The sequence below is a fragment of the Pseudoliparis swirei genome, chromosome 11, assembly GCF_029220125.1.
Source record: "Pseudoliparis swirei isolate HS2019 ecotype Mariana Trench chromosome 11, NWPU_hadal_v1, whole genome shotgun sequence".
Lineage (NCBI taxonomy): Eukaryota > Metazoa > Chordata > Actinopteri > Perciformes > Liparidae > Pseudoliparis > Pseudoliparis swirei.
In genome coordinates, this window is record NC_079398.1 from 14,727,008 (window position 1) to 14,751,085 (window position 24,078).

General features: G+C 42.3%; 1 protein-coding gene across 1 annotated transcript; it reads right to left on the minus strand.

Annotated features, from left to right (window-relative positions):
• Nucleotides 1–1,550: 1,550 nt before the first annotated feature.
• On the minus strand, nucleotides 1,551–23,987 carry fsip1 (fibrous sheath interacting protein 1). Its single transcript, XM_056426751.1, has 10 exons — nucleotides 23,826–23,987; nucleotides 23,699–23,756; nucleotides 23,454–23,623; nucleotides 23,247–23,328; nucleotides 23,051–23,140; nucleotides 22,339–22,478; nucleotides 21,986–22,105; nucleotides 19,779–19,919; nucleotides 9,004–9,156; nucleotides 1,551–1,967 (listed from the first exon to the last, which is right to left on the minus strand). The coding sequence occupies exons 1-10, from the start codon at nucleotides 23,985–23,987 to the stop codon at nucleotides 1,860–1,862; spliced, it is 1,224 nt and encodes a 407-aa protein (XP_056282726.1). The 3' UTR covers nucleotides 1,551–1,859.
• Between the last annotated feature and the right edge of the window lie 91 nt (nucleotides 23,988–24,078).

The following is a 24,078-nucleotide window of genomic DNA, read 5'->3' on the forward strand; positions in this document are numbered from 1 at the left end:
CATACAGATCTGCTTACATGTTACACAAGCATCGCCTTACCCCTTCAAACAAAACTCCATCTGAGATTTAGACATATTTTACACTCTAGAGTGATAAATTCACTCTCTTTAGGGACGTACACTTATGGCTGTGGTCCACCCTGGCCAGCAAGAATGTGCATTGTAATTCCAGTTTGTCATAAAAATGTCTTCATAAAACTTGCTTCAAGGTAGATGAGGTATCCGTAGACTCGGTGAGCCGCTCGTCGTAGAGGGAGCTTAGAGCTGAGAAACTCTGCACCCGTTTGTCATCAGCAGGCAGAATTCAGACGGCGCATTTAGATGTTTCACAAGAGCCGAAAGCTGCAATCTAAGGCACCAGTGAGGATCGTGCCAGGAAACCCAGTCTGCCCCAGGTCTCTTTACATTAGAAGTGACCTCACTCTCACCACGCTGAGCTCACTGTTTCCATTTCCCCAAATGAGCAGCATATCTTCCCTACTGAAGACATATTGTGTCACAAACAGACCAACATGATATAGGTCGTTAGTCTGGTGTTTGCGGGTGCTCTATTGGGATCTGTGCGGATCCCCAGGGCAGATAATGCCGCAGGTTTTATTTATAGCTGGGCTCTCACTTGACCTTGGAGGCTCACCTGGCCGGCGTGTGTTTAGCCGAGAGGAATTTGAGATAATTCCTGACGTTAGTAGGGGTCAGAATGTGCGGGTGAAGAGTGAGGCGAACGGGCCCGTGAGTGTCCAGTGCCAGGAGAAGAGGAAAGGCCGGACCTCTGGGCCGAGATCAGCCAGGTGCGGGACTTGCTACTCACACAGAGCAATAAGGAGCAGATAGGAACCATATTAACAGATCTCAAATCTCTCGAAGCTTCACATCTTTTGTTCTTAAAATGTATATTAAGCGGGATAGAAGTGACACAGGGTGCAGTTTCAGAAGGTCCGACTAATCTGAGCCCCTCAGAAGCAGATCAGCGAGAGAGGGAGGAATGACAGGAATGCTAAAGTGGATCTGACTTTCACTGCTGTGGAGCACACTTAACGTCCTCATTAACAGCCACACATTACCAACAGAGACCAACTATATGAGGAGAGCACTTGAAGCAAACACAACATCGTGCGCAGACCTCACCTCACGGCCGGCTGCTATCCGCTGAGTGTTTATGTGAGCAGGAGAACATTCTGTGGCCCCCGCACCCGGCTATTAGATTTAATGGCTGTAATTTTGTGTTCTCATCTATGATACTTAGGCTGATACAAAGGGTGGCCCTGGTGCTCGGTTTCCTCATGCTGGGCCATAAACACAAATAATAACAATGGGATGTAATCCTGCTGCATATTGTAAACAAGAAGACCAATTAAGGAAGCATAGCAGTTCTCAGGGTGGAAGTGACCAATTATATTTACTCTTGTGACTGTAACAAAGTTTTTTTTTGTTAAGTGTACTTTATTGAGTATTATTAATAATCAGTGATTTTACTTTTACTTAGGGGGCTACTTTTTATCACCAAATATTGTGCAGTCTCTCCTTTGCTTGTGTGTTGTTGACGCAGCCAATTTGAGATTTTACAGTACTTTTGAGTACTTTTAATTTTATTTGAGTAAAATGTATTTAAAGTAACAATATTCTAGTACTCTTTACACCTCTTGCCAAATAACCAAAATTTAGAAATACAATTTTTTTTACAGTACTTTGTGGAGCATGAATATAAGACTAGATAAATAAAAAAGCGTCTCAATCCCTAAACATCTATTGTAATAAAATGGGGGTAATCGATGGGGTAGTAATCTCTACCCCACCGATGATGCATTTTGAAAGGTGTTATGATAGCAGGGCTTCAGATGGATCAAGGTGTTCTCAGGGCCTCATGGTGTTGTGTCATTTGTCTCAAGGTCCTGGGTCACGCTGTCCGTCAGCTCACATTCATCCAGCAGGAGAAGTAACTGCTCCTCGGTCAGGTCTGGGGCCCCATTCTGCAGGAAGACAGATATAATGTACACATGATTTACATAATTATTCTAGAACTTAGGCTCAAATAAAAACAAAGTCAAGAACATGTGCAGGCCGAAGCCTTTTACATCATACATGACATCATTCCAGTGGACCTCTGGCAGCATCACGGTCCCATGGCCCTGATATTACAGAAGAGATTACATATTCTTCACCTTAACAGCTCTTCCCGAAAATCCTCGCAATATTTGTTCCACTACAAACATCTTTTATTGGGCGTAAAAAGTAGTTCTTGGTAATATGATGGATTAATGCGTGAACTGTGATGACAGAGGCATAATAATAATGCCGCGCTCCTTTGCTGTGCTTAGTTGGAAGTCTTCCGTGGAAAACCACTTCCAGTGAGATGTAACTGTTGTTTTTCTACGGATAAGTCAGACTCCTCACAGGCAGCCTTCTGGAAGTGATGTGGGTTCAAGGAGAAAAGCCAACCTCCTTAAAGTATCTATTCATGGGAGTCATGTTTTATCTGGCAACTGCAATTTCTGATTTCACATTCTTATTGACAATGTAGACGACACTCTTTATACCTTTATTATAATAATGTGAGACACGGCTAATTTACCGTCAGTTTCCATCTCTACACGTGAGAATGCAGAACTTTGTTTCGACAGCTGCAACAACCCAACAGTCAACTTGTTCCGATAATATCGAATTATTGAATTAGATGACATTAGCAGTATGCCAACAACGTGTCCCAGACCTTAATCTGTGAGTAAAATAGTAGGCTAATCGTTGTCATCTTTCTATTAGCATGTGCATGTTTGCTTCTAGCTGTCATCACACGACGGACAGAATGTCCCTGGCCTTAAAGGAGAAAGGTCCGGATTATTCTGTCCCTAATGCCAGTCAAGGCACAACTAACTTTGTGTGTCTGCGGCTTGGTGCAGGGCCGGTAGCATAGCAACAGCTGCCTGCTGAGAATCTGTGATAGATTAGCACATAGACTCAAAGCACGGGGAATCAGCAAGCTTCATCTTGTTTTGTACAGGTTAAACAAAGAAGACACCGCATGCTCATTCGTGATCTTTAGAGGTGCTGCGTGGTGCATTGTGTTCCCTTTGGACACACTGGTTTACCCTTCGCCTTCATGCTAAACTTGAATAAGATGTAGATTAATATTGGTAGTGAACTGCTCATCTAATTATCTGGAAAAAAGTGAAGCATATTCCTCATAAATTCAACATGTTAATATAACATGAAAGTATTTATTCGTGCAGTTTTGAGATACATAGACAGTTCAACAGCAAATCTATTACACATATTAAAAACCTGCATTTTGCATGTCGGATGAAATACAGCCTGGCACCACAGAGTGCGTCGTCTCAGGCTCTATCCTGAGAGAACATGATGCCCATTACCTCTTCCACACATCCCGCTGAGTCGAGACACAATCCCATTCCTGTCTCATCTATTCCCACTAGTTGAAGCTAATACTGTTCATCGATCATCTGTATTCCTCAGCGGCCCGGCCCACCCTCTGAGATCCCTCGGGCCCCTCGCCAGGACCCAGTTGCTGATAGACGTCTCTACCAGACAAATCCTGTCCATGTTCAAAGTCCTCCAGGATGCAATGACAGACACCCCCTAGAATAGATCATGACAGGTTGGGCCGTGTTTCTCATCCATGACCCCTGCATTACTCAGAAGCTGAGAATATTCTCGTTCTAATGGACAGAAGACCACCGGCACCGTGGTCACATTCCAGCCTCAATGCACTGCCTCCGTTGACATGCGTGTAGCAAGTCTACAGCCCTCTGACCGTCGACTTGACCGTCAGCTCTAAATAGCAAAAGGGGACAAGAAAATAATTCCTATATCTATGGTTTATGGTCAGTCACACACTTAGTGTCGAGGCCTTTTGGATTCCCTTAGCTTCCCTTCCAGATTTATTCTGTGTTTTAAAAGTTATAACTGACTCCCACCCACAGAAGAAAAAAATTATTTGCTTGGAACTGTCATAAATTTGCACAGACATAAAGTGAGCCATTACTTCAACTTGAAACGTATGGCACAAAGAAAACACTGGTCACTTACAGGCCTGTCAGTGTTTGAGTGTTTAAAGTGGCAATAATAAAAGTGCCCCAGTGGCTGGAGTATTAATGGACAGAAATACCAGCCGGTTAGATGGGAACTACAAGTTAGACTTTCCAACAGAAGAGACAAAAAGAGATGTAGGAAAGAAAAAGAGATGTAGGAAAGAAAGTCAATGTGTTACTGCTGTGACACTCCTTAAAAGTAGTTGACCTCAGGTGCCTTTAATAGTAGGGAGGCCAATGGTGTCTGTGGGAGGGACTGATATGAGTTTTCCTGTCAGTCTAAAGAACCAGAATAATGAGCTTCCCAGTCGACGCCACATTCATTTCAGTACACAGCAAAGTAAAGAGCTGCGAATACAGGAAGGATGTCCAAAGAAAACACATAATATGTTTGATTGAGTCGGTTCCGGGGAGTACCCTCCAAGGATTATCACTGAGACAGGAACAACTTGTTGAGCCCGGTTGGAAGTTTGTCAAAGCAGCGTTATCATCTGCTTGATTCCACAAGGAAGCGTCTCACCAGAGCAGAGCCAGATTCAACTTCTATCAGAACTGGACACGCTTCAGTTGTTAAGCTACCATGAGTGTCTTTAGTGCAAGAAACCACACTGTGAGAGAAGATGTCAATACATACAGACAAATGAGTATTTATGCACTGGTAACCATTAACGACTCCAAGTCAAGGGAAGTGTGTTGCTGTGTGATTCTCAAACAAACCTCCCCCAGTTTAACATGAAAGCTGTAGGAAGAGGATCTACTGACAGCTCCTTCTGGCCTTTGACAGCTTTATAAAAAAGACGGAACACTATCGCCAATGTAATCCTGACACTGACTTACTTAACACATACTGAGACATAAATAACACTGTGAGAATGAAACCAACAGAAAGAAAACCAAACATAATTAAACACAGTAATATTTCTCCCTCACCGCTCCCCCGATGCTCAGAGAGTTGTTGTGAACATTTGGATCGCTTCGAGACGGAACAACAAAGCATCAACGAGGAAATGCCTTTGACGTCGCTGCTCATGAACCCGACACTTATTTATTTTAATTATCTATATTCCACGGATGAGTGATTCCACAAATGATAGGAACATTTGCTGCAGGCACAACGTCTCTCGACTGGCTCATCACTGAATTCAGTGAGTCTTGAAAAGGACAAAGTTCGAATCGAAATAAATTCCCAAACACAAGATCTGATGGTTATGGTCAGAATGCTCCAGACATCTCCCACTGCTCCCGGAGCTCTTGCTCTCCCACCTGCTATCCAGACCCAGCGGGGTGATTGTGTCGGTCTCAGTCTGACCCGTAGCCATGTGCGGAGACAGTACGTGTAAGGGGAAACCTCGGCCACTGCCCTGCTTTACAACTCCTTACAGTGCATTCGTGTTTACTTTGTGCACTGGCATTTGTCTTGTGGATCTGAATTACACTCATCGTGACGATGGGTTCAGTGTGTTGTCCGCCCTCCAGACAGGAGGAGTCCAGTTTCCTCAAACAATGGCAGGGTGGGTGAACCTCCAATCATTTTTGAAAAGATCAAGCTTCCTGCTCACCGTCCCGTATCAGTTTCCCACCTCGTGAGGAATCTGACAAAGACAGAACTGTTCTGCCCTGCAGGGGACCGCCACCCCTGCACCGCTCTCTGTCGGCTCCTGTACACGGAGGGTGCAGGACCGGTTTACCACAAGCGTGGGCTGCTCGGCTTTCAAGGTCGCTGACATCAGTCACATAACTCAGCTTTATCGGCTCGATGGGGGGGCCAGTTCTCCACTCATGGAGGAAGGAATTCTGTACTTTGTGCTGCTCATTCAGAGCTTGAATCGGCGAGCTGGCAATACGTTCTGCTGTAGCCCACGACGACACTGAATGCATCGATGTTAGAAGACAAAAAACAAAGTTGTCCGATTTTTTGGATTATATAGATACTAATTTGACCGGAGACTTTCTGGGGTACCTCACTAATGCCAATCTATATTAGTGAGTGCACATATCTCAAATGCCATCTTTATAACAAAAAACACCTCTGTGACACTCATTAGATCCGTTAACACAGGAAAGGGAGAGATAATAGTGGATAACCCTTTTAGTCAAACACTCTTTTGTTTCTATTTCAGGAGATCATGAAGTGTAAAACGAGAGGAGACGGTGTGACAAGCCAAACGCTAACAGCCAGTAGCCAGTGGAATGAAGAGTAGAGCTGAGAGAGAAACAATCCCTTTTTCTGGCAAACCTGACCAGCCTCTTCTGGAAAAAAGCGTTTTGAAACTGCATTGTTCGTACAACCTCACCCGACAGATTCAGGCCAACCTTGACCTTAAGGTCTCACATTGCCAAACATATCTATAGGTTCTCGTCTATGCACTGCATGTAGGCCTGGCTAACATGCAAAAAAGTGAATGATTAATGATGTCGTCTTGTCCTGCTGGAACCATCTCAGAGTAAATGTTGGGATAGTCCTTCCTTCTGCAGCGGATCCAGGAATGGAGTCAACTGAGGCTCCAGGAAAACGTGCACCGGGTCAGCTGTTGAGTTCACACATTTAGCTTTCGCACTTAAATAACCCCGCTGAACTCTCCACTGTGTTTCTTTGTGTCATTAAAAGATACAAATTATCAAACAATAATACCGTTATCTGGAAAAAAAGGCGAGAACCATCCTCTACAGACAAATATTATTAACAGTTAGATTTTTTTTTTAAATGGAAAAAGAGAACTGAGAGAAGAGATTCTTTGGCAGAGAGATGCATTTCGCTGGAATGGGAGTTTGGAGTGAGAGAAAGGAGAAGCAGAGATGACGCACGCAATTACAGGTCTCAGATCGGAATCCCTCACAACACATCTTTTGTGTAAATAAATGACTGCAACAAGGTAAATCAGGTAGATCTCTAGACAAATATTGTAATTCTTAACATCGCACGCTGAAATCAGACTAAACATCGAGCTGCAAGCTCCCAATTTGGAGGGAGAACCTGATATCCCATCAGTCCTGGAAGAGTTTTTCAATATTGGACTTCATTAAAACATTTTTTATTTCAAACAAATCCATGAACTGTCAAGCCTTTTACTTTTAGCTTCCTTGTCTGGAGTTCAGAATTAATTATCTAACTCTCTACTCTACTGTCCTCATCGACTGTCAGAAGACACTCCTTCTTTAAAAGTTTTGACACGCAAAGAAACACACGGCATTGTGTGAGCCACGGTATCATACGCTTTTACTATTGTATTGCGACTAGATTTTCACTTTAAAAGGATGAACTAATACTGTAATAGTTTTAGTATTGGTAGCATTTTAGAAGAACTTTGACTTTAAAGACTGCGAGAAGACATTTGAGTTACGGATTTGACACAAATCAACTTTATGAGATGACTGGAGCTGTGTGAAACTGTTCAAGAATGCCCTCCCAGACAAATTCCGAACAAATAAATCGTTCCCAACCACAAAACAAGCCCGGTGGCACAAAGAGTATCCACAGTGAGTGTGTTGTTTGCATTGCAGTCGCTCGCTGGGTTCAATAATTTATTGACCGTAAAATATTATGAGACACAGCTATATATAAAGAGTGTCTACCCTAAGTTAAGAAACGGGTGGTTGTGATGTTTTGCCATCACGATGAGAGAATTGTTTCCTCAAACGGAGTTTTGCTTAATAAGCAAAGAATTCCACTTGTGTCTCCTTAATTGTGCCGGGAATAGGTTCTGGTGGCACGGCATGGGGCCTTGTTTGATGTCCGGGTGTGGCTGCCACTTCATGCTTTTATTACCTCGCTGTTTGTGAGCATCTTTTATCTTTAAACTAGGCCCTTATACATCATGTTGTGGTTCACCACTTTGAGAACCGATGTGTCTGTAACTCTAAGTGAACACATTAAAAAGGAGCATGCCATCGACAGCGGCGCTGGGAAGAAGCCATCATCTAGTTTGTTGAGCAACACCGGGAGAAGCTGCCACGGAGGAACAATGGCAAAGTCAAACAACCTCCTCTCACTCGCTCATGTTTTCCTTTTCTTTCACACAAAACATAAAGTCATAAATGTCAGAGAAAGCAGAGAAAGCAGAAATCAAAGCTGTCCACCTTTTGTTCTGGAGACATTCTTGTGTTGTACCTTTAGCTACAGGGTTTGGGGAAAGTACGACACTCGTGTGGCTGTAACTCTGCAGTGGCTCCTAAAAGCCGGCAGAGCTCAATGGTTTCTAGGGACCACTGTGGAGGGTGGACATCCAATTTAAGACAAGAATGCTTTCAAGCACTGAAATGACGCCTTCGCATCAAACCCAGGCACAAAGCAAAGAGGACATATTTACCTCATTCAACTAATATGTTAGCGTGGCTCAACACTAACTTCTAAAAGTGGTTGCCAAGCTGGCAATTTGAACCGTATGTGATGATGCGTCCACCCTTGATTCCTGGAATACTAAACAAGTAGTGCATCTATTGACATGTTCTTCACAGAGAATCCACTGGTTGCTTCGTCATCCCTTGAACGTTTTTTGGGACCTTGATGCTGATTCTCACCACAGATCCGTCATCCCTTTGGAGGTCGGGTGCCTCGAGTGACACCAACCACGGCTTGTCCATCATCTCTACTTTATGAGATGAACTTCAGGCTGTCATCTCTCACACTGCAGAGGAGACTGGGGGTGCTGTCCCTATTTTTCATGCGTTAAAAAGTAATTGCCACTAATGGCAACCAAAGGCCAAGAATTGGCTGCTAATGTCTCAAAATAGTTGCCAGTGGCAACCTGGCAATGCTTACTACTGTGCCCTGGCTCGTGATACAGAGAGACAAGGAAATGGAGACAAAGAGGAACAATATTGGCCTGCAGACACATGATTAGTGCACGTGATCTCATTGTCCACTTGAATGACAGAACGAGCTGTGCACACCGTGTAGGGAGGCAAGCGTGTGTGTGTGTGTGTGTGTGTGTGTGTGTGTTTGTAGGTTCTCTGAACTCACAGTCATCTCTTGGACCTGGTTCAGGATCTCCAGCTGCTGTTGGATCTCTTGGAGCCGCCTCTCCTGCCATCTCCTCTCCTTTATATCCTGCAGGACCTTCTCTCCTGGCTGCCGGTCCCCAGAACACTTCCAGCCATCCTCTGAGTCCCGGCCCTGACACACAACAGACCCGATTGGTTCTCACAGGGAGCAAACATCTCATCTCGCGTGTTTGGGTTCTCTCTTAGATCTGCAATCTCAGCGGATGGTTTCCACTCGGAAACATTTATAGCAAACACATGCACGAATTTGACACAATGAACGTTCAGCTGCATTCAAGGCAACTTTGAAGATGGGTCAGGAAGATACGGGAGCGTCACACCTGGAGGACCATCCACAGCAGCTGATAAGCAAGAGGCTTGTCTTTCAGACCACAGGATGGATGTTTTTCATTTTTGTTTCAATCACAGAGATAGAGAAAGATCTGAAGACAAGCCACCAAGCACATCTTATCACAAACATATAAACACAACTGCTTTGCTACAATGGAGGGATGTCTTCTGCAGGCGTAGTAAGATGAATTGTGGCAACTGTCAAAGGAGGTCAAACTGTTCACATCCTTCCCCACCTCACCCACAATTTATTCATTTATAAGTATAAGTCAAAATTAACGAGGCTGACCAGTACGTGACCTGCGGTACGGTCATATTTAAAACCTCTAAAACACAGTTATTCTATAAAAGCACTAAGATGATGTTGCCAACCGCAGAGCTGTTTTGGAGTGTCATGTGGTTGAAATCTCCCTCTCGGTTGGTTAGCCTGGATGCCAGGCAGGCGTATATGTATGATCTAATAATGTTGAAATGAAAGGTTTTTCATACAATGTTGACATCTCAATAGGGACTTGAAAGGTAGGATACCGGAGACAGAAGGACCCAGAATATCTTAGTTAAACCCTGAGTAGTTTAGCAGAGCCACTATTTCGAGAAGAAGAATGAATGCTTTTGTCATTGTTAATAAGCAAAAAAGACGTGCCTAGAAAACTAATGCCGTGGTTTTAGGCCTAACTTCAATATTAACATCTTGGCAAAAACAAGCAGATTTTTCCAAGTGTGTGTGAAGCCTCACCTAAGAGTGCACTATGTCTCCCTATAGGGAAATAATAACAGCTTCTCTCTGAAGCCTCTTATAAGTGGTTGTTACTAGAGCCCTGCAGTTCAGACTGCCTCATCCACACGACATGAGCTAGGACCACGATGGGATCCGACTCCTGTCATGCACCAGAGTGAGAAACGCAGCGTTCCAACCAGGAAAAATACAAATTAAAGTCTAGCTTTTCCACCATAATCACACCACTAAATGCATGTTTCAAAAAAAGCCAAAATCTTTGGGAGAAACTGTTTGTTTAATTTGGAAACGACAGCTGCCCTACTTTTTAAGAAAGAGACTGCAAACTTTATAATGGTCTGAGGGGCTGAATAATGATAAATGGGAAAGCTATCAGTGAACAATTCTTGAATGAATTTGCCATGCACAGTCTGTCACCTACTGTATGTCCTTACTAAAACAATTCTCTGTGGCTAGATGAACACCCTACGGATTCTGGTTGGTGGGAGGCGAACGTCCACAGTCTCTTTGTATAAACAAAGATAGATGGCCCACAGAAGTACGCGTCATCTTTACTGGATTTCACCTTACGCTTACTATATCGCGGCCTTGTATTAGCTTAGTCATAACAGGAAAATCAAGTGCCCTTCAAGTCGAGTATTCAGATTCTACAAGCTTGTTTATTCCAATGTCCACACCCACAGACTTTGAGGGCTGTCCCACTGTCCAATCGTCTAGTGCTTGAGGGCTCTCTTACTTTTTGAGCTTTTTATGCAAACATTTCTGTAGACTTTGTCGAAGGGAGTTACCGCAATTCATAGCGTTGTCTTGAGGGGGAGCCTGGAGGCGTGAACAAAAAAGGTTCATAAGAGGACGGCATATTAGGGCTTGGTCGATTATTCAATATGATTTTTTTATATTTTTATATCTGTCATCTAAGTTGTTAGTAACAAGCACATACTGACTACAATTTCTCATAAAATCTAAATATATGATCATTCTGCTCACACACCTCAGTATATGACCACTTGTGTGTTTTACGATGTTTTAACCATTAGTTGCATACATCACAACTAAATAAACGATTATATATGTAATTCAAGGTTCATCTGAACGTAAGAGTTTAAATGCTTTACATTAAATGCAAAGATTGTATATAGTTAGCAACCTTATAATACTGTGTATGAATGTGAACTTGCTTTGACAACTAACAATTGAAAGCTGTATGAGCTCATACAGAATGTGTTAACCTGAACACAGGGTTCAGTTTCTGTTTCATTCAAGACTAATATAACATATCATTTGCAGTTTATGTCTGCAAACTGTGTGCCAGACATTTAGATCAATTTCCAAGGCATTGGCAAGAATACACAATCGATTGGTCTCTGATCTTGTGCCAGTCAAGTTGTCGTCATCATTCAGTTCTTGGAGAAGACTAAGACCGTAATGTACTCCAGTGATTGTTTTCATTCATTGTGGTATTTTTGCTTCCTTTTCATGGATTTTGTGAAAGCTTAAACTAAATATGAGGGTGGACTGAGTGTCTTCCAAACAGAGAGACAAGGGTTCAGCTGATCTGAACATCAGCAAAAGGCTGGTAATCGGTCCTCCAAGTGCCACTTGACCTGCTGTTGGAGATCTCTAATAATCACAACACATTTCTGGGTTACAAGAGAACTGGGAGGCATCAAAGTTCTAGACTTGGTTTTCTTTCTATATAAAAAAACATATTTTTTCAAGTGCGTCAACTTCTTGATGAAATACCAAACGCCTTGGACTTTGATGCTGCAATAGGGCCACGGATTGATATGAAGTTCAGCATTGTAAATATTACACTGACTGGCAAGTATGCCTTGAATGCAGAATGGATGTTAAGTTAAAGAGGGAAAAGTAATTTGTACCTGATGTGACGACACTTGAGATGCTGTCCTTGTTTCACCTTGTGGTACAGACTTTGCTCTCCCGTAATATGAAATACATTACAATTTGCCAATTTCTGTAAGCAAAACCAGCATTATGAACTAAAGTATTAATTTCACATTCACTCAGTGGTTATTGATAAACTTTGATCAATTGTATGACGGCAGCTGGAGGCAATACATTCCATTCAGTGGTTGTCATGGTGTGAAACAGCTGCAGCAGTTGATGGATGAGCTGAGTTTTTCCAACGTGATGGAATAAGATCAATCTTATGTTTATAATACCAAATAAATCTTGGATAACGCTCAGCCACACTGACTGCCCTGTATCTTGATGTTCCCATCAAAGCTTCTTCTCTGCTCCAATGTGGATTGCATTTGTGGTGTGATTTGCCAAATATGACCTCTCATGCAGACGTATTCTCAGATACATCCGGAAAACGAAACAAATAATTACAGGCCAACTTTATGTATACGTGTCCTGTTGCTATGTGTGCTTTAGATAGATGACATGAGTGTGGAAATCCACTGTTTGCTTCTTATATGAGTTGACCAAGGACCACTGAGAGAGCTGAATGATCTAGTTCAGTGATTCTTAACCATGGGCCCCCCCCGATTGGGCCGCAAGCACCACCTAGAGGGCCGTTAATAACTTTCAGTTTTGCAACCGTGGGTGGTTATCAATTGAAGACACCAGAGGTAGTCTCAGTTACAATATAGCTTCCCACCACTTGGTGGCGGTAATGCGTCAGTCAGTTGTTTTACAAGCTACAATAAGCAAAAGAAAACACTCAGCCAGAGGCAAAGTTATGACGAAGTATTTAAAACGAAAATATTAAGACGAAAGTGGTGGTAAACCCCCCCAAAAGTCGAAATGTTTGCGCAAGTACAATCCCGACGTAGCCCAGTGTGTGGAGGGTGAGCTAACGCTACCAACGCAGCACTGAAGCCGCAAAGCTAAAGCGGCATCGCGAGACCAAACATCAGCGCTCAAGCCCGTGGAATTTCTCAAGAGAGAGTCAAATGGGCTCCAGATGGGTCCGTGTACGTTTTGTTCATTTTGTTTTATGAATCATTCTAAAATACGGAAATACCATGGTTTCTTTGCTTTTTGTTTGAAACCAAAAACAAACGAACAAAACGTACTCGGACCCATTTCCATCTGTCACAGATATGAAGAGCAACTTCCGGTTCTGCAAACATGAAAACTGCTGAGGCATATAATTTGCATATTATAAGGCTATATTTTCATTTGCAGATTATTTAATTTTATTTATGGTTTATTTAATTTGAAATTTATTATTTTGAATGTATCCATTTTATTACCACATATTATTTATTTAAGAAATTTCAATTTCTCCGTTTTTTTGAGTCCCTTCTTCTTCTGGTACATTTATTAGTTACTTTTGTGTTAATAAGCCTGACTTAAGCCTTTACATTTCTTCTTGTATTAGCTTGATTTGTTCCATGAATTGTTCGCCTGTTGGGCTTCTTGTTGTATGCGCAGGCTTATATACACATGGTGAACAAATGTCTTTGTGATGATCACATTGCGTCATGTTTTTGCATGTTCAGTTGTAAGTGGATTTCATTTAGTTATTGAATACAAATCAAACCAAGAGGGAGATCAATTAGTTAAACCAATACGGTGTTACTCTTTGAATTGGGCCCCGGGCCACTTTGTACTTGAAAAGTTGGGCCCTGAGGTCAAAAAGGTTAAGAACCCCTGATCAAGTTCACACACTCGACACAAGCTAAATATGGACGGCCTCTCTGACGCAGCTAAAGGAAGCATCAACAGTAAAAATCTTCTGCAGACAAACTCACTCATGTGTACAACATGAGGTATTTTCAACCAAGTTCTTTGTACCTTCTTCAAACTAGTTAAAATCAGAGATGGACATGTTGTCATAGGAAAGAAAATAGAGACTAATGTAATGTAGTGTTGTTGTCGAGCATTACTTTGGAAATCCAGTCCATTTAGAATGATGTGGGTTGTATTAAACTACTGGTAGCTTAAGGGTAACTCCTGATAATACATTGAAGATTCTTTACCTTTCTAGAAACGGATCCATATACTGATAGACAGGCAATCCATCTTGTTAGCGACCCCTGTCTACACATTGCGAAAGGGACAATGCTTTGATGACGAAGCAGGAGCCGTACTGACTCACCCCGAGATGTCTGTGTGGTTCAGAACAGCAGGCTCCTCTCTTTCTCTCTGTCTCTCTTCCTCTGATGATCTTCAGATCTCAAGTCGGAGCTGTGGCTGTGCCACGTGGACACAGGCTACCTGCCAAGGCCTGTCCACATGCCTCGCCACGAGCACTCCCTGTGAGAGCTCCGGGAGTAAGCTGTTCGGAAGCTATTGCAGAGAGTCTCTTGACTTCTCTCCTTCTCCCGTATTCCCCGTCTCTCAGAGATTTTTCCTCGCTATGACCTACAGTCATCTTCCAAGTTCTGAGACAGCGGTGCCGTAACACTGTCTGCATGCTGACCAGAGCAAGGTAGTGCCAAGAGATCCTGCACCACTCAGCTTTCACAAAGTCTAGTCTTTGCTGAGGGAAGTCAGACCTCAGATCCATCGAAAACAGCTTCAACTGAAACAATGTGAGGGTTTTTATAACACCATCTTATAAAAACGTCCCATATTACATTTGTTTGTTTTAGCCTTCTTTTCCTGCCCATGGGGTCATGTTTTCACGCCAGTCTTTTGGATCCGGGTTTGATGACTTGGTGATTGCTGAACATTCCTGAAGTATATGATACTTGGTGGTCTGTAGCTATTATGGTTTCACAGATCAGAACCTCCTGGTGCATCTTCAAATCAAAAAAGCATGTTGAACGTGATTCTGGGTTAAAATACCCCCCCCCCCTCCCCCCCGGTGTTGTTTTCTTAGTATCCTCGAGGAATCCACAGAGCAACCCAAGGTCGGCAAATGTTTCATCCGTTTGAAGTTTTCATCGCTTGGGTTGTGAAGTTAAATCCTGCATCTGTCAAGAGCTTTCGCTGAGACCTCCACCCGCTGATATGAGGTAATTTAAGTGTTTGATAAATAAATACAAACAAAATCATTTGGATGTGCTTCAGAAGCGTAGCATGTTTAATATTGATCAGAAGCATATGGAGGGTAAAATGTCCAAGCATTATTCTGCACTTCTTGACCGCCACTGACACATGACTCAGGCGCAGCATTGGACCGACATTTATTACAGTGTATTTCTTGTCCAACTCCATCCTGCTTATTTAATGATGACTGATCAAATATGGCAGTGTGAGCATTGCCAGTGCAATGCTTGATAGTATATATATTTTTCCGCTGTGGTTTTCGCATGCTTTAAACCAATGAGATATGATGTGGTAAAGAGCTTCAAAGTGTGTTCAAACTAACGGCGTGGCACATGTTTGCCTGGCATCTTTCGTACAACCATGGCTGCTCGACTGGTTGCAGTTTGTACCGGTCCTGTTGATTCGCCCCAAACAATGTGTGCTGTCCAGTTGTTGGCCGTAAGCTGATGGCATCTTTCAATTTAATTTGCCGCCTTTAAAAGTTGCCTCATGTTTTGGCTGAACACACAGCTGGAGGTGCTTTTATTGTTCGGCTCATTGGGAAGATTGGCAACATTTAAAGCATCGTGTATTGTTAGCAGATGGTTTTGTGACTGAATAATCCACCACAGAGCGTGCTATTGAGTGGAACAGTCGAAAGAAAGATCTCAACCATGACGGGGAAAAATCACTTTAAACCACATAACACAACCGCTTCTGTGGGTGACACCGATGGGAGAGGCGCTCAAAAGAAGACAATAAACTCCGTCTCATGGGAATTATAGGGTGGGAAAGGGTGTGGAGGACATTTCGTTTGAGCCAAGTTAACCTTGTGAATAACACCAAGCATGCCACATGACACACCTGACATCTTACTCTCTCCCAGCAGCTGTTAAGTCAAACTCCTGCAGGATACGATAGCCACAAAGGTTGCAAATATGATTCTTATGAGCAAACATTCATGATAAAACACTATTTATAAAAACACAACCATTCCCTGGCAACATGGTGACCTGTGAGATCAATGGAAACAAACGTCAGTTTCTGGAAAGGAACTAAATAGTCCCTCTCTGTTGTGAATTAGCATATTTTCAATATTTCAGTGCGGACATGAATATCATATGTCATGGAGGATGAGATGTATTTTTGTGTGTCCTGTTTTGCTATTAAAGAGAAAACTGCTGTTCTGTTAAACATGACACTGCCTCCGATGTACGCCATGATGTATACATGAATACTATCTGTTGCACATTTCTGAATATTATGAGTAAGTTCAGGTCAGCAGGTATGCTGAACCTCTGTCATGTAACACAGCTTACACTTGATGATATAAAATAAGAACTAACCCACATTTTAGATGAATATAACGTGACCAAAGCTTTTCCACAGCTGTTTAATTATATGAACCGGACCAAATAAGATACATTTGCAAACTATCTGCTGACCACATTGTGTCGGTCGAAAGGGCGTTTTCTGTCCAAAACTCTGCTCACTCACTTAACATTTGCTGTAGTTAAAATCATGGGTGCTCATCAGCAACCACACCATGTGACAAAGTGACCTCATAGTCTTACATCAAAATATAGCCGACCAATGCACAACAAAAACACAGCTGGAGTTACTATGCAAACATAGGAGTTGCAATCAAATGCCCTGGGACAGTGACAGAAAACCATATTGTACAAAGCCATTCATTAATTTTCATTGTAACCACATTTGAGAGATTAGCCTATGTAATTCTGACACACACACACACCCATGTCACCACACACAAGCTAATTATCATGACAGAATCCCCATCTTCTGGCTTCAAGCTGTGGGTGGTGCAGGCATTACCATGCAGTGGCACAGTAGGAGGGGTGTACTGTATGTTAATCATTTGTGCCAACAGATGTTTTTAATGACAGAAGGCCTATTTTGGATGAAAGCCTGAGAAAATGGGAGCAAATAAAGAACGCAAAAGCAGCAATGCTGTCATGAGCACAATACTCAGTGTCCAAGGGAAACACTGTTAAACTCGTGTTTTGATTCTATTCAATTCAGATCATTAGAGTTTTTAGCTACCAGAAACTTTATCCAGAAATCATAAAAAATGAGCCGAAGGGAAGAAAACAAGGCTTTATCTCATCAAGACTTTTAACTATGGCTCACCGTGTGACCATAAAACCAGTGATACTGTGATTCTGCAAACATTAATTATGTAGTTTATGGCATTACGAGAGTGAATGTTTCTGTGCCTTATCATTCAGTCAGTGCAGAACAATGCACCTGCCACTGCATCGACTCAAAGAAGTGGACAAACCAAATAGCTGGTCCCAGCGTATCTGAAACCCAGAATCCACAGGTGACCAAGGCTGTTCAAGACATTTTCACTTGTACAAAAATGTACAAAGTATGAATTTGTACATTATGGTACAAAAATGTATCACTGCTCTATTGCTCTTGTCAATACGATATATTCAGTATAAAGTAGTCCTTACTGTATACATCGTAAACCTTTCTGCATATACATCTCCAAATGAAAGGGAAAATCTTGTTCCTTTTCTGGAGCTGGCACTCCTCTCCCTCCACCAGCTCTGTAATTACACTCTGATGGCGAGCGGACTCTCCTCTGTGGCAGTATCTCGGCTGGTGCATGGCCTCACAAGACTGCATTTAACCCCACGGGCTCAAGCAAACGACCAGCTCAGCTAGAGAAGCTTACGCTAAGATGACTGCACAGGAATACACAGTCCGCTTTTTACTTTAAATATCAATCACAACTTTTTGGGAAAGGATGCAGCCAAGTTCTGACATCACAGATTCAAGCCTTGGCGGATCATAAAGATGAGTGAGTGCCCACTGGGGAGAGGTGAATAACTCCCTCTTCCATGTAATAAGTGACAGATATGACACAGACAGAAAACAACAGACAACAGCACACGTGGCCATCGAGGCTGTGATTTAATATTCTGCTCAAATGTTTCAGCGGTGTTGAAACCGATTATCTTATTGTGTTCATTAAAGGCTGATCTGAATGAGCGGGGCCTCAACTGCTGTCCAAATGGTTTCAGTTAGGAGATCTGACTTGTGCAAGCTACTCCCGAGAATAAAGCTAAGCGCAAAACAAAAGCATATCAACTTTATGGCCACCGTTAAGATTTATGGGCACCGATGTGGAATGACTGACCGACAGATTTATTGCTGGTGCAGTCTATCTTTAATCTATGCCACAACAGTGAGAAGGGATAACGGTCAGGCATTTCTTTTTAAGAAATACAGGTGACGTTCACCAACCTTTCACTTTCTAGTTTACGAAAAAAACACTCAAATAACGTGAATTTGATAAGCTTCGTCATCTGATGGTGAATTAGCTGCTAACATGAGAGACAAAAGTGTTGTGTGATTGTTTAAATCTTGTTTTACATCATTTGAAAAGGAATGCTTGCATTAGCCATTTTTAGCACTAATGGATAGCAGATGATGGATGGGTGATGGGGAGTTTGACTTTCCCTCAAACTCTTTTAACCAGGCACGATGATTACAGGGTGGGAAGGGAGGGAAGCAGGTTACACAAAGTAACACATCCATCTGTGCAGTATACACACAGTGTTGTACTATTTGGCTAAAATCCATTCTACATCATGTGAGGGAGAGCACAAGGGAGGACTGTTCAAAAACGACGATTAATTAGGATTAATCGATCATCAAAATATTTGGCATTTAAATCTCTGTTAATCGATTAATCTCAGCTCCAAATGTCACATCAATATAAACATATTGTATCTTATTAATGGCTACATCTAGCTTAGATAGTATCTAAACAGACAGCTGGAGGACACAACCTGCCGTTTCCTTACAACATTGGTGAATGAGTGAGAAAATTTGCAGTGAGAAATTGGGAAATATTTAGGCCAGCAACATAAATACTTCAGACATTGTGACATAGATCATGAGCTATTCCAGCACTGGGCTTCAAGAAATGAAGTTGTTCCTTGTCTACATCATGTAGCGGTAGTGGAAAACGGCACCTTTGGTTCGCACAACTGCATTGTAAAGTTTTTATGACTTCAAAATACACCATTTTTCCAATGACATGCTCTGCAAATGACGAACATGCCATCTGGCCTTTAAAATGTAGTGAGATAAGGTCCTGAGATAACTAACTGAGCTCACGTCTAGGAGCAGGCCCGAACCCGAGACCAAGGATGCATGGAAAACTTTTAATAGTTGCTTCTCCAGTCTGATGTGGTAGAAATGTATATTATATTCTAAACTCAGACAATGTACAGTATGTAAAGTGTTGTAGAGCAGTCAGATAATTTACAAAAAAACTGAGTATAAATTGGCAATCAGGTATGAAAGTAGATCCAAAAAAACTAATTTCTTATTGCTCATATCGAAAAAAAATAATAGTTTTAATATTAAAACAATAGTCAGATCTTTACATTCAATTTACAAGGAGCAAATAATGCACAATGTATATCACCTTCCTATGGAAAGTTGGATGGAAAAGTGAGGCAACCCTCAGTTAATTCTGTTTTCCCCACTTATGAATAAGGGAGTGACTCCCTAAGGGTCAATAACAAAGGCTTTTACAGGAGATTGCCATCGATGCCATACTGAGCTTGTAATAAGACTTAATAGCCTGGTGCAGTCATAGATGGTGTCTGGGGGAGTTTACAGTGCTTTAAATGAACCCAATGCTGTTGTAATGTAATGTCGTGCTGTGGGATACATACCTGCGACATGCTTAGGCTGGTATATGAGCTTTGAACCGAGAAAAGACGAATTTTGGAGTCAATGTCCGTCAGCTGCTCCAGGTGCGATGGCTCCGGGGTGTAACCCAGGCCTGTCGGCACTGACACAGCCCACATGTCCTCCTGGAAGACAATCACAGCTGAAATAAGTCGTGGCCTACTGGGTTATAACTTGCCTCCCTTAGTGGCAGCCTTAATTGTGGACTGATAAACATAAACTCTTGTAAATTTAGCACGTTTGTGACAGTGAGGTCTGGAACGGGTACAAGTCTGACTCGTGCACTTGGTATTCACATCTGGATGGAGAACAAGGTGCTGGTCACTCTTCTAGTCAAATGACAACCCTTTAAATTGCCCATTGAGACTCTCCTTTTGTCCTATGGGAAACAACGGGCAGGTGGTGAGCTAGTCAAAGTCTAGCGGTGAGATAAGGTCTTGCATTACGGTTTTAATGCCAAGAAAGATCACAACGTTGACCTCTGAGGAGGGAGGAGAAGAAAACTGGCAGCAGAAACAGCAAAAACAAGGGTCCATCAACTAGGTGGGGCCCAAAACAAAGCCAACATTCAGCAAAATGAGATCAACAAATTCTTCTGAGACCAATTTTGTGTTTAATTTACAATGGGCCACTTGGAGTCATCGACAATATGTAAAACCCAGCCTTCGTGCTCTGTAGTCATGTTTGACCCTTTACTTACCACCACTCGATGGCCGATTCATACAGACACGTGATGACACAGCTAAATTGATATAAAGAAGAAACAAGCTATTTTTTTGTTGATTCAAACAGATCAATTCCATCTTAAAAGGAATAGTTTGACATTTTGCGACATACGGTTATGTTCTTTCTTGCCGAGCGTTAGCTAAGCATCCTCTGGCTTGAGCCTCATATTTGGCGTGAGAAATAGCGAGATTAATCTTTTCATCAACTCTCGACATTAGGTCATTAGCGCTTGAAGGCACTGCATTCACGACTGTAGGAACCAAATGTTCCCTGATTACTGACTGCTATTGATTTACTGTCTCGGGTTAACACACAAAACTGGGGAACTTGTTCGAACGAGAGTCAGTAAGACAAAAATAAATAAATAAATAAGCGTGTGAGGCAAACGTTGAGCAGCTGCATGTGGTAGATGTATCCAGAGGGATACTGCCAAGAACCGAATGAAGTCCTCAGAAATAAAGACGCGTCACTGCCAAAGCACTGGTGACATAACTGATGTGCTTGCTCTGTTATGGCCATACACGATAGCACGCCTCGCAATAACAGGAAGTCTTCCTCCTTCCAATAAAAAAAACCTCCCCTGGGGTTGTGCTCCCCTGACCTTGATATCTACCACCACAATTGCTGCAGTATTGTTCTAAAAGTCAAGGCAAACACCATAAATAGAGCAGCAAGACATGAAAAAGAAACCCTGGCAAGCCGCCCCACGGATGCAGAACTGTCGGGGTCAAGCTAAATAGATCCGTAAGTATGTCCCCGCCCGCTTTCAACAGGCTTCATACACCAGATTTCAAACTGGTCTCAAAGCTGCCAAAAGAGCTATTAAAGCAACACATTTAAAAAAAATAGTACGATGGTTTAGGAGGGTTTAAATTGAAATGGTCTGCTCGAGGTTGAAGAAAAACACAAGGAGTCAGTCTCTTTGCCTTCAGCGCGATCAGAACTCTCTTGCTTTAGCTTATATCAGGGCACATCCTGGCCTTTGAATTTCATACAAGCACCATAGAGTGAATTATCATGATAATCAAGCCATAAAATGCAGCAATCCGTGAAATGCATGAGGCACTTGATATCTGGGTTGCAATCTGAACTGCGTTGAGGTGTCAGAATCTTCTGCCCAGAAGCCTTCTGGACTTCCAAGAAGTCATCAAAACATTAACATCTGACCAATGCTACTCTGTGTGCTATTGTGAGGAACAGAGTCTGGTGGAGTCACTTAATGCATTTAATAATAGCATTCAACGTCAGGCAATGACACACATTAGAACAAATGAGATTCATGCCAAGATTGGTGACACTGGAAGCAATATTTGCTTTTGAATGAACACAATATGCTATGAATTTAAATGTTAGATGTGCTGCTCCCAATAAGATGTTTGGACATGAGGGGGAAGTATTAAGGAACTTGAAAAAGACAGACTTATCCTCCAGCATATGTTGTCTTTTAGGGTTCATGTCAGCCTACCTCGCTGTCAGTGCCTCTGGGACGACCCTCTTCCCCCTCATCTACTTCTTGCAGGAGCTTGGCCAGACGCTCGTTCTCTGCCTGAGTCAAACGACTGTGATCCTCTTCACCACTTACTAGCTATATTTGGGGGAAGACAGAAAGTGGTCATTATTCATCCTTCATAGATCAAATCATTATGTGCACAACATTTCTATTATTTTCAGTCGTCCCCTACTAGGCTATAAATATATCCTTTTCTTGAACCAGAGACAAATATTTTCCGAACTGGAAAAACTAAGAGAAAGAGAATTGCTCTCAGTCATGTGATATACCCCAGCACAGCTTTTGACCCAACGTGAACTTTGACATACCTCAATGTTTCTCTTGACAAAGTCTTTCTGTTTGTTCTTGCTTTTAGAAGCTCCACAGTGGCTGTCTTCAAATTGCTCTTCCTCGGTATCCTCACGACTTCGTTCTGAAGACCCTGTCCAGCTGGCTGGCTTCTTTTGACCTGTCAGGCAAGTCACACTTTAAATTCAAAAAGGTAAAAATGTAAAAAGTAAGTCACAGCTCTAGTAGTTATAATCAAACAACACACAATGTATATGAGTCAACCTTCTTATTCCATCGTCTGATCCACATAATTAAAGACTGGAATTAAAACTTTTAACATAAAAGTCTACAATTCTGCTGGTAACCCTGCAAGGCTGCATCGTGGGTGTGAAGACTGTGATGAGAAGCAGCCAGCCTGTCGAAATGTCTCTAAACAGAGAAACATAATGGATTCCGTACAATTCCTGCGTTGCTTTTTTTTCTCCTTTTTCCTTCGGTGCTTAATATTATAAAAAAGCCCCAAAATCTTGTTGAGTTGTTCATAAGTGGGCAAACTGTCATGCATTCACTTCTGGAACACTATTATCTGCCTCACAAAAACAACATCTATAAGTTCCATGTAGTCATGGCGCCATCAAGTGCACAATATAGGCAATACAACTGAGAGCATACATTTGAAGACCCACGATTGCAATCTGAAAACAAAATGTTTGCTGCTTTTTCTTTTGTGTTTGAGTCTCCCGAACTCACTTTGCTCCAGGTGTTGTCCGTCTCTGTTGTGCTCACAGTGCGGAACTTGAGTTTCAAACACAGGCACAAAGTCGTCCTCCTCTTCTGTCCCTTTAAAATAAAGACAAACCAAAAAAACATATTGAAGGTGTCTCTCAGAAACTGCACAAAGCCTAAACTTGTCAGCACTGTTCTGGATTTTATTGCCGATGCTTACCAGTGGGGGCCTCCAGAGCCAAAAACAACCTTGTGTTCATTGCTTCTTGGGCACATTCAGAGTGACCTTCAGGTGTATTCTGCTACAGAAAAATACACAATATGACATCACACCATACGTGATAAGAGTGACTACCTTTTCAGCCACAACAGTACTGGTATGGTGAACTGGTAATGTCAGTGTAGTGAACGCAACGAGTTTGTCTACCAGGAACTCATGCCAGAGTTTTGCTTGAAGGTCTTTCCTTCGACGCCTAACTTCCTTTTCCGTGCAGATCTTTGCAGACAGTATTTCATCAAGTCTTCTCATGTCCTCAATAGCTCCCTGTAGCTTGGAATCGTCATTCTCTTCATCGGTAACTCCAATGGGACACTGGCCTAAACAATGCACAAATGTGTGAGGTAACTTTAGAAAAACTCGATCCTAAAAAGCTACTCCAATAACACACTTACTTTTGTCAGGACCTCTGGCTGCTGAGTTGATTGTGGCTCCTTCAGAGCTGATCTGGCTCTACAGGGAATTGTGTTCTAAAGTTATGGAAATTATCACATTGTGGATGCATCGTCTTGACTTAATTACCTGAATATCAGCAGTATCGTTGGTCAACACAACAAGGGAACATGGAGTTGTCGGACCAGTCCTGTCACAGTGTGGCAATGCCACGCTCGACACACGGCTCCCGGCGTGCTCGCTCGATGCAGGGCGTGAAATGTCATCTAAACTACCTCTGATAATTTCCATCGTGGGACTGTATTTAAAAAATATATATATTGTAAATAGACAAAACAAAACGGTATTCACTGTAATTAAAGAAGTGTTGGCCCAGTAAAAA

Coding starts and splice junctions, on each gene's coding strand:
- fsip1 (XM_056426751.1), bottom strand. CDS start 23,987: ATGGAAATTATCAGAGGTAGTTTAGATGACATTTCACGCCCTGCATCG. Junction 23,329..23,453: donor AACTCTGGCATGAGTTCCTG/GTAGACAAACTC, acceptor ATTTTTCTGTAG/CAGAATACACCTGAAGGTCA. Junction 19,920..21,985: donor CCAGAGGCACTGACAGCGAG/GTAGGCTGACAT, acceptor ATTGTCTTCCAG/GAGGACATGTGGGCTGTGTC.